The following is a 12,711-nucleotide window of genomic DNA, read 5'->3' on the forward strand; positions in this document are numbered from 1 at the left end:
CCCGGGGCCGTTTATTGGGGGGCGATGGGGAGGGATTTGGGGGGGGCGGTGATGGGACGGATTTGGGCAAAGGGAGGGGGACAAAGGGTGGGGGCTGGGCCCGGGGGGGAGCGGGAGGAGGAGGAGGAGGAGGAGGAGGAGGAGGAGGAGGTGGAAGGGGCGGGGGACGTGAGAGAGAAGAGGGGAAAGAGGCGGGATGAGGAACGAGGAGGAGCTGGAGGAGCGATTGAACCGGGGGAGGAGAGGCGGGAGGAAGAGGATGGGGAGATGAGGAGAGGAGCAGAAACCAGAGAAGCAGCGGAGATCCTCCGGCCTTCACCCAGGTGTCCACGCGGGGAGCCAGGAAGATGTGGAGCCCCCAGCCAGGTGTGTTCCCAACGCGGGGGCTCTGACCCTGGGGGTCACCCGGGATTATCCAGCGTGGATCCTCCAACGGGGGCTGGACCTGGAGCAGGGCACGGAGCTCATCCCGCACCGGGGCACGGCGGGATCCACGGGCATCGACCCCTCCCTCATCAAAGGACAGCTTTCAGTTACAGTGGTTAGGACAACTAGTTAGTTATGGTAGTTAGCACAGGTAGTTAGTTATGGTAGTTAGTACAGGTAGTTAGTTATGGTAGTTAGCAGAGGTAGTTGGTTATGGTAGTTAGGACAGCCTGTTTGTTATGGCAGTTTTTGGAATACAAACTCTCTCAAACCTCAACTCCCCTGACGTGTCCCTTCCCTCTCCCGCCGTGACTCAGCTGCCCGGAGCAATGTGAGGGGAGAGCGGGCCCAGCCTGGCCCAGAGCTGAGCCCCAGCAGAGCCCTGGCAGAGCCCAGAGCAGCCTCGGCACCTGCAGAGTCAGCCTGGAAGGAGGCGCTTGGAGCCTTCTCGGCTGCACCCGGCTCTTGGTTACAAACTGTGTGTGCTGGAAAATGCCACCGGCTCTGCAGGAGGGCAGAAGGGGCCCGGGGAAGGCCCAGGTGCTCCATGCAAGGGAAAAACCTGCCCTGGGTTTGTTATAAATAACTAGGTAGTGTTGGCTTTTGCTATGATGTATTGACTTCTGCAAAATATTCTTAATCACAACAATTTTGATAGAGTACAGTTTGTAATCACTTTTCACTGCTTTTGCTACAGTATAATTTGTCAGCTTTTTGTGGCCAATGCCCTGGCCCCTGTGTAGCTCATATCCTCAGAACATCATTTATGGATGATATTTGAGTTTGTGGACTGTGTGAAAAACATACATTATAGTTTTGGCTTTTGCAAAATATTCAAATGGATGCCATGTGTTGTGCATTAGAATGTTAACTTTTGCAGAAGTAGCTGTAGTTGTGAAATAATAACTAATGCTTTTATTTTTGTAACTAACTGACAATAATAACTCAGAGATATTTGTGAAAGAGCTAATGTTCATTTAAAGTACTTGTGGAAATAGCTAAAAGCATCTGCCTGGTCAGATAACATTTAAGGAAGGGATGTGATGAGGCCCCTGCCACTGACCCTTCCACTGTCAATAACTGTCACCTGCTGAAACCACAGAACAGGGGCCCTTGTGAGGCAGTGACACACAACCCTCAAAACAGCAATCCACGATTCCTGCACGTGCTCTAAAAAGGCGAGTTGGGGGTCAAACCAACCTAAAGAATTCCTGGAACATGTAAACGAGTTCAAAGAAATGTTTGAATCTGTACAATCATTATGAATATGTATTTGAACAATACAATGGAGAAACTAGACAAGAAGAGTTGCTGTGGTTAACCAGTGTGCCTCTGGCCATCGCCAACACCCAGCGCTGTTACTGATTTGTCCCTTATTATTCCTTATTAAACTTTCAAAAATTCTAAAGAGTGGGGCTCATTTCTCACAAAACCCAAGGTGCTCACCCCTTGTTCTTCCCCCAAAGCCAGGATTTGTCAATCCTAAACTTTGTCTGAATGGAGAAGAGGAAGACTGCAAAGAAAAGAAAAATGCACTCATGTGGAGGCTCATGTGCCTACCACCAGAGTTCCAATCCCCCAGCTGTGGTGCACTGGTCCCCAATGAGAAGAATAGATTTCAAGGTTATGGTGAGAAGCTTGCTTCTCCCACAGATCTTTGCAGGCAAATGCTGATTTATGGAAAGTTCTGTTACCCCATTGGCCCGTTGGCCTAATTACCCTAGTTCACCCCCTATTACCCATCTCTGGTTAGTCCCTAGAATGTTCTCCCTCTCTGTCCCTCCATTGGCCCCAGTTTACTGCATTCCTCTGCCCCTGTTTCCCTATTAGCTGTCCCGACCCTTAACCCCTCCTTTGCCCCATTTTCCCCCATATCCATTGGACCCTGACCCTCAGCTCCACCCTCACTACCCCATATAAAAACCCCCTGTGCCCTCAGCTTGCTCCCTGTCTTTGTCCCTGGGCCCTGTTCAGCTCTGTCCCCTGTTCCTGTACCAATAAACCCAGTTTGCTGAGATCATACCCAGACCCATCCTGCCGACTTTGTCAGCTTTATAAAGCAGCCGTGAGCTCCGGGCTCCTGAGTGCCGGACGCTCCAAGGGCCTCGGCAGCGCCAGGACGCTCCAGACTGGGACAGCCAGGCAGGGCAGGAGGAATCACTGCCCCTTTCCCCTCCCTGCTGCTCCATCTCCCAGCCCAGCATCGCTGCAGGACAGCCTCACTGCCAACGCCATCCTGCCAGGGATGGACTGGGGGGATCTCCTTCCCCTTCCCTCTGGCATGGAGGCAAATCCCATCTTCTCCTTGTCCACCCTCCTTCTTCTCCTCATTCTGTCCTACATCCATCCACGTTCCTTTCCCAGCTCCTTCCTCACTTGTTCCTTCTTGTTCCTTCCTCTCCTCCTGCCTTTTCCGTTTCCCTTCTCCCTGTCTCTTCCTCTCCTTGTCCTTCCTCCCCCAGGCACTGAGCTGCAGACAGAGACCAGGGAGAACAAATCCCTGCCACAGAACCTCGTGGAAGAGGCCATTTGGAACGGCTCCACGGCGCAGGAATCCAACGGGGAGGAAAAGCCCCAGAGATCCCACACGAGGAGGGGCTGCAAACACAGCCCGGGGAGCTGTGAGGAGGTAAAAGCCTCCCTGTGCTGGGAAGAAGGGTGTGGGGAATGTGAGAAGAGCTTCAGGCAGAGCTCAGCCTATTCCTGGTGCCTCCAAAAACGGCGGTGCCAGATGCAGAGATCATCCTGCAGATCCATGAGGATGCAGAGATCCCCCTGCAGCCCCCGGAGCAGCCACGCTGGAGCACGGGGATGCCTGAGAGGAGGCTGTGCCCCCGTGGCCAGAGGGGCCCCGCTGGAGCAGCCTGTCCTGGCAGGACTGACCCCGGGGCACAGTGACCCACGCTGCAGCACTTGGAGGGGGACTGTGCCCCGTGGGATGGACTCAGCTTGGAGAAGTTCCTGGAGAAGTCTCCGGTGGGAGAGAGCCCAGGGTGCAGCAGGGGAACGACTCCTGTCCCTGAGCAGAGGGAGAAGCCCCGGGGCATGAAGTGAGCACGGCCCCATTCCCTGTCTCCGGCACTGCCGGGGTAGGAGGTGCAGCTGGAAGGAGGGAGGCGTGGGGGAAGGCTGGATTTAAGGCTCTTCACTTACTTCTCATTATCCTGCTCTGAGGTTTTGGAGTTTTCTGTCAGAAATCTCTCCCCTCCCCCACTCATCCACAGGCGTTTGGGGCAGTTTTCCCTTTTTGGGGGAAATCAAAGCGATGCACTGCTGCTCCTAATTAGGGGTAGGAGAAGTGAGGCTCCAGGGCTTCCCGCTGTAGCCGGGGCCACCGAAGCCGCAGTGCCGGGAAAGCCGTGGCGGGAAGTGCGGAGCAGTTTGTTTGTGTTTTCAGCTCAATCCCCTCGGGCCCGGGCCCGTTCCAGGGCTGTTCCTCATCTCCGGCTCTGCCCTCACGCAGCCCGGGGGACCCTGAGAGCGCGGGGCGAGGCTGTGCCGTGTGCAGAGCCCGCCCCTGGCTGCGATTGGGCGACGGTGCCGTCAGTCGCGGTTCTGGCGCGCTGATTGGTGGGATCGGGGCGGGGCAGGCCCCGGTGGCGGCCTGAGGGCAGCCGTGGCTCGGCAGCGGCGCTATTGGCAGAGCGTGTGTGCGGGCCCGGGAGCGGCGGCAGCGGCCGGAGCGCGGTGAGGCGGCGGCGGAGCTGGGAGGCGGCCGGAGCGGAGGTGGGAGCCGCGCTGGGTTGTGCGGGGGCTCGGGGCTGGCTGCGGGCCTCGGGGTCGGCAGGGGGCTCAGGCGGGTTCGTTGTGCCGTGTCCGGCGCGTGTTGCCGCTGGCGTGAGGGCGCTGCGGGAGCGGCTGCCCGCGGTCTCCTTGCGGCCGCTGCCTCGGCAGGAGCCGCTGCCGGAGCAGCGCTGGCTCGGCCCGGTTGCTGTGGCTGGGACAGAGGCGGCTGCCCCGTGCCCGGGGCTGTGCGGGGAAATTCATGTGGCCGGAGGTTTCTGTGCCCAGAGGAGACAGAGGAGTCCTGTACAAGTGACTTTATTGCTGAGCAGAGGGAGAGGCCGTGGCGCATTTGCTGTGCGCTCGCTGCCATTGTTGTAGTTCGCAGCCTCCTTTTTATCCTCATTTTCCCGGCCTCATCTCCCTGTCCCTTTGCCCACTGGCTGAGGTACTTGGAAGGTTCAGACCTCCCGATCGGCCAGCTGCATGTCCCCGTTAATGTGCAACCCCACTTTTGTAGAACAGCCGATATTCACGGCTCTCTTAAGTCTTTTTTGTTCTCGAAGTTCAGGAATTTAGCGGGACTTTCTGTGAGCAGCAGTCCATGTTAATTAGTAACAATTATTGAAGCTGGTGGTTTCGCCCGTTACTTCCTTATCTACGAGTCCCTGGCCCCTCGCTCAGCTGCTGAATGAGCTGCACTCTCAAGGTGTGGAGCACGGTAAAAAGGTGAGAGTTGCTGTAGCACAGGAGAGGAGAAACAGCCTTCGTTTAACCCATGGTTTGCCAGGGAGCCACAAAACCGTGTCCCATTCCCATCCTTTTCACGTTTGGACCAATACATGAGCTGCTGTTTTGTTTCCTTTGTTATCTGTTTCACCACTTTTCCTTTGTCGTCTATTTGCCGAGACCGGTTTAAGTCATTTAATTTTCCACAAACTCCTCCTTTTTTCTGCTAACAGATGATCTGATCCCATCCCATGGTGAAATGTTGTGTTCCTCATTGCAGTGGATTGCTCAGCAGGAAAGTCAGGAGCTGGAGCTGTCTGGTTGGTTATTCCCAGGGCAGCTTGTAATCTAATGATGCCATTGAAATGAGGAATGGGTTCTGTGGCTCCTGATATGAATTGGTTCGGGTTCCCAGGGGCTGGTCCATGGTGTTGTAGGATTTTTTCTGCTGGCCTTTCATATTTTCCCAATTTTTGTCCGCTCTCTTCAGCCAGGGCTGCATCAATTGACTGTTTTCTCTAATTAAATCATCAAATACTTGCATTCCCAACTGATTTCCCTGAATTTTTGGTAGCAAAAAATCCCCAGTGCTCTATTATACCCTGTATATAACATAGACGGGGACAGCACATGTTGGAGTGGGCGGAGGGACCATTCCCCCCCATTTATTTATAGTGAAGTTTTCCCAACATTCTCCTTTTGCTGTTTCACTTTGCAGCTTCGCCCGTTTCTGTTGCAGGGTCAGATATCCTCACCCTGGGCTCTGCCTTGAGCTGTGCAAATTCCATCAGGGCAAGCAGGCAGAGCTTGGGGTGAGGGGCAGAGGGAATCAGCCCAATTCCTGCCCCAGGCAAGAGACCCAGGTCCATTGTCCAGGCTTTGCCCAGCAGTGTTCATTTGCATTTCTAAAGCTCCTCTGCAGGCTGACTAAAACCAAAGCTTCTCTTCCAGGGCAGTAATCTGATGACTCCCCTGTTCCTTTCTCACCCACCCTCCCTTGCTTTTTTTTGATGCTTTTTTTTTTCCCCCTTTTTTAACCGTATTCTGTTAACTGTTTATGAGTTAAAGCGTCGCATTTAAACCTCTTCTAGTTTTTCAAAATGCATCCTAAAGGTGAGCATGGAGAAACCCAGACCAAAATTGTGCCTTCACTAAGAGACACGCACACACATACCCAAAAAGCCTCTATTTCTCCTAAGAATAAAAATTGATTCTGACACCCCTGACGCAAACCTTACTAACCAGAAGGATCATTACGAAAAGATACATTCTAATGTTGTAATCTTGTCACCAAAAGGGTGGGAAGAGCCAAAACTCTCCAACATTTCCAGTTTTAGAGAGTCAAGGCATTACTTGATTCTGGCCAGGATGTGCAACAGAAATCCTTTCACACACACATAGTCCGGGTGTGCAGGGAGAATTGTTCAGTGACACGTGAGTTTTACTAGATTTTTCCTAAACCTTTTACCATCCAAACCCCATAGAAATCCACTGGTTTATTGTTCATTGCTTCCAAGTTGTGTAAGTTTTTAGTATTTGGTTTCCTGTTGGATCCGGATTTCTTCCCCTCTGCTGTGAATTCGGTCCACACTCGTGGATTTCCTTCTCAGCCTTTTCCAGTCCAGGTGTCTCCAGCTGTGCCGGGGGCAGTGTCTGGGGTAGCTGTTGGTTGCTGTTTGCTGCTGGGCGTTGATGTTTTGTTGCTGGTCGTTATCTCTGTGGGTGTCTTTTGGGCTATTCCCAGTCTGTTGAGATGTTAAACTCATCTCCGTTGAGTGGTGTAACAGCCCTTAAATAAAACCTTTAAAATTCCTTTCCCCAAGGCAAAGACAAACCAAGCCTGATTAGAGAAAGAAGATTTAAAAGAACCAAAATGGGTACATTTTGCAGCAATGCAGTCGCAGTCAGCCCAGAGTGTGGGTGTGAGTGAGCCCCAGAGTGGAATTGTGCCGTGGTGCTCCCCAGCAGCTGTGGCAGTGCAGGCCCAGCCAGCGCTGAAGCTGCAGCAGTGGCAGCAAGGCTTGGCCGCAGTGGCTGGAGGTGCCAGGGGAGGGTGGCCAGGATTTCCGAGGGTTTGAGCAGAGGATCTGTGGGCAGGCCCAGGGGCTTGGCCCGCTGTGGAGCCCTGGCTGCTGCTGCGTTGCCTTCAGGGCAGGCTCAGGGGCGGCTGCCATGGTCCTGCTGCAGGCGGGAAGTGCAAATCTCCGGGGCTTCAGAGCCCCTGAGGCCAGGCTGAGGGGTCCCCCCGTGTTCAGCTGTGCTGGCGGCTGTTTCTGGCCTCAGGGACACTTGGCATGGGCCCCTTGGCCACCAGTGGTGCTGCTTTGCACTCCTTAGGCAGGAGCCGATGTCCTGGCTGGGTGTTGGCAACAGCAAAGTGCCAGGGCAGGCTCTGTGCCAGCCCAGCTTCCTGTGGGAGAATCTACCTTGATCTCTGATCCAGTGCTTGCTGAAGCAGTCAGAATTGCTTTTGCCCCCCTGTTAGGTGCCATGGTGTCAGCAGAAGATATTGAAGCCTTCCTGCTCAGGGCATTTCAGTGCCAGGCTCTTAGAAGCACCCAGAGCTCCTTGGGTTGAGCTGAGCATGGGGCGGTGACCTGCGCTTTGTCTGATTCCCCTTCCTTCCCTCCCCTGGAACAGGCTGTTGCTTTTAGACACCACTTGTCCTGGTTGCTTCAGAGTACTTTGGAGAGGCTCCATATCTAATTTTCCCTCTTTCTTTGGGGCTGCCCAACTTCTGGGTTCACTTCAGCATAGGCCTGGCCAGACATTTGACACAGAGGTCCAACAGAACTGGCCTCTGTATCACCTTTTATAATATTAATTGGCATTCCGAGTTTAGAGATCAAATCCGTTCCCAGTAAATCATTATAACAATTAGGAGCAAATAAAATTCATTCATTTCAAATCCATCTCGGAAATCTGCTAACAGTGGTTGAATAAAACCCTACATCTTTCCCAGTTAACCCCTCACTAATCAAACATATTTTTAGCATTTTCCCCCCTTAAGTCTAAGATTCAGAGTGGATTGAGAGGCCCCTGTGTCCATCAGGAGAGGCCTCCTCTCAATGCAGACCGAGCTGAATGTTCTCAAGGGCTCCAGTGTGGAGGGTCCCTGGTGTGATGGGAGCTGTGACAGCGCTGCCAATCCATGTCCATCAAGGGGTGGACTTGCTGGTCCTGAGGGTGCTGCTGTCTGTGCTTGCAGTGTCCTTGTGCCCTGCAGCTGGAGCCCTGATTCCTTGCCAGGGGCTGTTTGGGTGGGCTGTCCCCTGCCGAGGAGGGCAATGCCTCTGCCGGGTGCTTGTGGCCGAGCCCGTGCCCTGGGTGCTGGGGCCCCCTTGGGCCCTGGGGCTGATCCCTCAGGGGCTGTAGGAGCTCTGCCCTGGCCTTTGCCTTCAGCTTGGCCTTTTGCTGCTCCCTTCTTGCATTCACCTGCTGGGCCTTTGTGCCCAAGTGCTGCAGGGCCTTCTTCTGCCCCTCCTGCAGCCCCCCTCAGTGCCTGTGGGTGCTCATCCTTTGACAGCTGCTGAGCTTTCTGTAAAATCATTTGTATCTCCAGTAACCCTAACAAAATCCTTAAAAGACAATCTCCATGCTAAAATGTATAATCCACATTTCCCAGGTGTTCCTTGCTCCTCGTCCCTGTGCTCAGGGTGCCCTCCCCAGCCCGTATCCCAGAGCCGGTCCCTGTCCTGCCGCAGTGTCCAAAGGCGCCCCCCGGCGGGCAGGGCCGGCAGCTCCACGGGGCCGGGCAGCGGCCGGGGCGTCCCGCAGCCTCCTGGGGGCCGGGGGCCACTGCCGGCCCTGCCCGGGGCTGGTGGGGTCAGGCAGCGCCCAGCGCTGAGCCCCGGCTGCCCCACAGCCCCGGCCCGGCCCTGCAGCTCCCCCCAGGCCCCCAGCCCGTGCTCCCGGTCCCGCACCTCTGCGCCCGGTGCTGCCGCTGCCCCCCACAGAGAAACCCCCTGAAACCCTGACCTCCTTGTTTTCCTCTCCTGGAAACCGGGGATGCAAATGATCAGCTGGCAAATGTTGAGACTAAGACCCTGCTGAAAAACATCCCAGTCCTCAGTATTTTTCTCTTCCTTCTCTTTTCCATCATCCTTTTCCTTCCCACAAAGATTCATCCTGCAGCTTTTTGCCTTAAGCATATTGCTGCACACTCCCCTTCACCCAATCCCTTTGCAGCACACCAACACCATCCATGCCCTGTTCTCCAAATGCGAGGGGAATCTGGGGAGGTGGGAGTGGGGCAGCGCCAAGGCCGGGCCCCCCCGCGCTGTCCTGGCGGGAGCGGCTGCAGTGGGGACCGAGTGCGGGCGGGAGCGGCCGGGAGCCCAGCGCTGCCCCAGCCCGACCTGCCCCAGCTCCATCCCTGCCCCTGCCGTGGGATGCTGTGGGTTTGGGGGCAAGAGGGAGCCGGCAGCCGGTGCTGGGCCTGGGGTGGAAGGAGAAGCAGGGTTGAGGAACAAAAGGGTCAAATGAAGCACATGGGAGGAGAAGGTGGGATTGTGCAAGAGAAGGAGGAATAGCAGGAGGAAGAGGAGTGGGAGAAAGAGCAAGGACACTGGATGTGGAGGAGGAGCAGAAACAGGAGGCACCACAAGGTTCCACTTCTCCCTGTATCTGAGGCTTCCCTCCCAGCCCCAGTAGCATTCCCAGAATCCACGATTTTCACGGTGCTGTATCTTGGCGTTTCTGAGTTTTATTGAGCTAAATGTTATTGCTTTGGGTTTTTTTGGTGTGTGAATCTTTATATTTTGGGGGGAGGTTTTGCTGAATCATGATGTTTTGGGAGTTTTTGATCTGTGTCTTGAAGTTGGCAGGATTTTTGTGCTGAATCTTGGTGTTTTGGAGGTTCTTACATACAGAGGATTCCCAATGACTTCCTGAGATAAACTTGGGCAAGGAGGAGCTCCCAGTCCAAGACATTCTCATTTTGTTTTTTACCCATACCAGGATTTTTCATGCCCAGGGAGTGTCTGGATGGAGGAGGAAGAAAAGCCCTGGAGATTCCGCACGAGGAGGGGCTGCAAACCCAGCCCAGGGAGCTGCAGGGAGGAAAGAGCCCCCCTGAGCCAGGAAGGCGGCCGGAGATCCAGCCAGAGCTCAGAGCTGGTGGAGAAGCCTCATGGCAGGGAGAAGCCCCACAAGTGCTTGGAATGTGGGAAGGGTTTTAGTCAGAGCTTGGGCCTGATCCAGCACCAGGTGATCCACACTGGGGAACAGCCCTATGAGTGTGAGGAATGTGGGAAGCGTTTCAGCTGGAGCTCCAGCCTGAGGCGGCACCAGGTGATCCACACTGGGGAGAGGCCCTATGAGTGTGAGGAGTGTGGGAAGAGCTTCAGCCAGAAGGGCCAGCTGATGCAACACCAGAGGATCCACACTGGGGAAAAGCCCTTTGAGTGTGGGGAATGTGGAAAGAGCTTCAGGCAGAGGGGCCAGCTGATGCAACACAAGATGATCCACACTGGAGACCGGCCTTATGAGTGTGGGGAATGTGGGATGAGCTTCAACCAGAAGGGGAGCCTGATGCAACACCACAGGATCCACACAGGAGGAAAGCCCTATGAGTGTGTGGAATGTGGGAAGAGCTTTAGATGCAGCTCTGGCCTGAGGAAACATGAGAGGATCCACACTGGGGAAAAACCCTATGAGTGTGGGGAGTGTGGGAAGAGCTTCAGCATCAAGTGCCAGCTGACGGAACACCAGAAGATCCACACTGGGGAAAAGCCCTACAAGTGTGGGGAATGTGGGAGGAGCTTCAGAGGAAGCTCGGCCCTGATCCGCCACCAGGTGATCCACACTGGGGAACGGCCCTACACCTGCTTGGAATGTGGGAAGAGCTATGGGTGGCACTTTGACCTGAGAAAACACCACCAGCGTGTTCACTCTGGGGAGAAGCCCTACAAGTGTCCCCAATGTGGGAAGAGGTTTCACAGGAGCTCTGATCTTCTCAAACATGAGCGGAGTCACACCGAGGAGAGGCCCTTCCGCTGCCCCGACTGCGGGAAGGGCTTCAAGCTAAACTCCCACCTCACCATCCACCGGCGCATCCACACCGGGGAGAGGCCCTACGAGTGTGGGGAGTGTGGGATGAGATTCTCATCGAGCTCAGCTTTGACCCGACACCAACGGAGGCGCCACTAAGGGAAGCCCTGTGAGTGCCCCGAGTGTGGGAAGAGCTTTGTGCGCTGCTCCAGCTCCATCCCCCATGAGAGGATCTGCATCGGATGATCCCCAGTGACCCCCGTTGGGCAGAGCCCTGGTGATCCGTGGTCCTGGTGATCCAAGTAGAAGGCATCTGGCTGGGGGGCTCCACTTCTTCCTGATTCCCTGTGGGCACCTAGATAAACCCAGAGGCAGGAACATCCATCAGGACGCAGGCCTACAATGGGGATTCCTTGGGGAGAGCCGATTTGTCGACTTTCAACCCCATAAAATCTTTTGCATTCAATCCTATCTTCTGGTGACATCAAGGAGTACTGAATGGTCCCTGAGGTATATTCTGGGTTGACTATATGATGCTTGTATCCCCAGTCTGTTCTGTTTATGCTGAATAATAAGTTTTGTACCTTTAAGACTTGTCCTGAGAGTGAAGGGGGGAGAGAAGAAGTGCGGAGTTTGTTTTCAGAAACTGCACTCGCTCCTCCACATTCCTGCTCTGGGACTGTGTTGTCTGCAGATGGACAGACAGCGGGACAGAGCTCTCCTTTGCTTTTAGTTAGTTTTAGCCAGCTGAACCAGAGAAGTTCCCTGAACTGTGGGGTTTTTTCCCCTTTTCTTTGGACCTGTTTAAACCTGCTCTGGCCTGAACACCAGAAGAGCACGGGCAGCTCACACCTGTGGCCCACCAGGCCGGGCCTGGGCCGCGGCATTTCCAGCACTGGAGGGACTGATAAGGGACTGAGTGAGCTGAGCTACAGCCCACAGAGGGACTTGGTGAGTTTGTCTCTCTTTTAGAGCAGCAAGAGGTTTTATTGTTTTGTTATCTTTCAATAAAGATAAAAATATCCATTCCAGAATATGCAGTTGATCTTCCCAGTTATCACTCCACTAACACAGTATTCCACATGGTATTTCATGGTCCTTCAAAATAAACACTTGAACACCAACATAGGTATCTATTCTGTTAACAAATTTGTGTGCTAAGGCTAATTCAATTTCTTCTAGGGTCTTTGCTGCTGGGGTCAATTGCCTCTCATCAGTAGAGAAGGTGGTGCCTGAAAGCAAATCAAACAATGGTTGCATCTGATGATTAGTTATGCCTAAATATGATTGAATACAACCTATCGAACCAACCAATTTCTGTCCATCAGTAGCAGTTTTAACATCAATGTCTAACTTCACAGGTTGAGGCATAACTTGAGTGTTGGTCACCAACATACCTAGATAATTCCAAGGCATGTGTTCCTGCACTTTCTCTGGGGCCATGATCAGACCAAAAGCTTTCAAATTTGTCACAGCACATTGTTTAAGAGCTGATAACTGTTATCAGATGCCAACAAGATATCATCCATGTAATGATAACAGTAGCAGTTTTTAAATTGCTCCTGCACTTTTGACAAGGCCTGTGCCACAAACCATTGACAAATAGTTGTCGAATGTTTCCTGCCTTGGGGAAGTAACTTCCGTTGATATCTTTTATTGGATTCAGCATGGTTTATGGAAGGCACAGTGAAAGCAAATTTTTCTTTGTCTTGCTCAGCCAATGGAATAGTGAAGAAACAATCTTTCAGATCAATGACAACTATTTGCCATTCCTGTGGAATCATTGTAGGTGTAGGAAGGCCTGGTAGTAAAGCTCCCATTGTTGCCATTACAGCATTTATC

At 53.7% G+C, this 12,711-nt stretch overlaps 1 protein-coding gene across 1 annotated transcript; it reads left to right on the forward strand.

Annotated features, from left to right (window-relative positions):
* The first annotated feature begins 4,034 nt into the window (after window positions 1-4,034).
* Window positions 4,035-12,436, forward strand: LOC143695928 (uncharacterized). Its single transcript, XM_077191160.1, has 2 exons — window positions 4,035-4,152; window positions 9,838-12,436. The coding sequence occupies exon 2, from the start codon at window positions 9,865-9,867 to the stop codon at window positions 11,026-11,028; it is 1,164 nt and encodes a 387-aa protein (XP_077047275.1). The 5' UTR covers window positions 4,035-4,152; window positions 9,838-9,864; the 3' UTR covers window positions 11,029-12,436.
* Window positions 12,437-12,711: the final 275 nt, after the last annotated feature.

Source organism: Agelaius phoeniceus, chromosome 27 (assembly GCF_051311805.1).
Source record: "Agelaius phoeniceus isolate bAgePho1 chromosome 27, bAgePho1.hap1, whole genome shotgun sequence".
NCBI lineage: Eukaryota > Metazoa > Chordata > Aves > Passeriformes > Icteridae > Agelaius > Agelaius phoeniceus.

Excerpts from the sequence above, each read along its gene's own strand:
- LOC143695928 (XM_077191160.1), top strand. The coding sequence starts at position 9,865 with ATGGAGGAGGAAGAAAAGCCCTGGAGATTCCGCACGAGGAGGGGCTGC.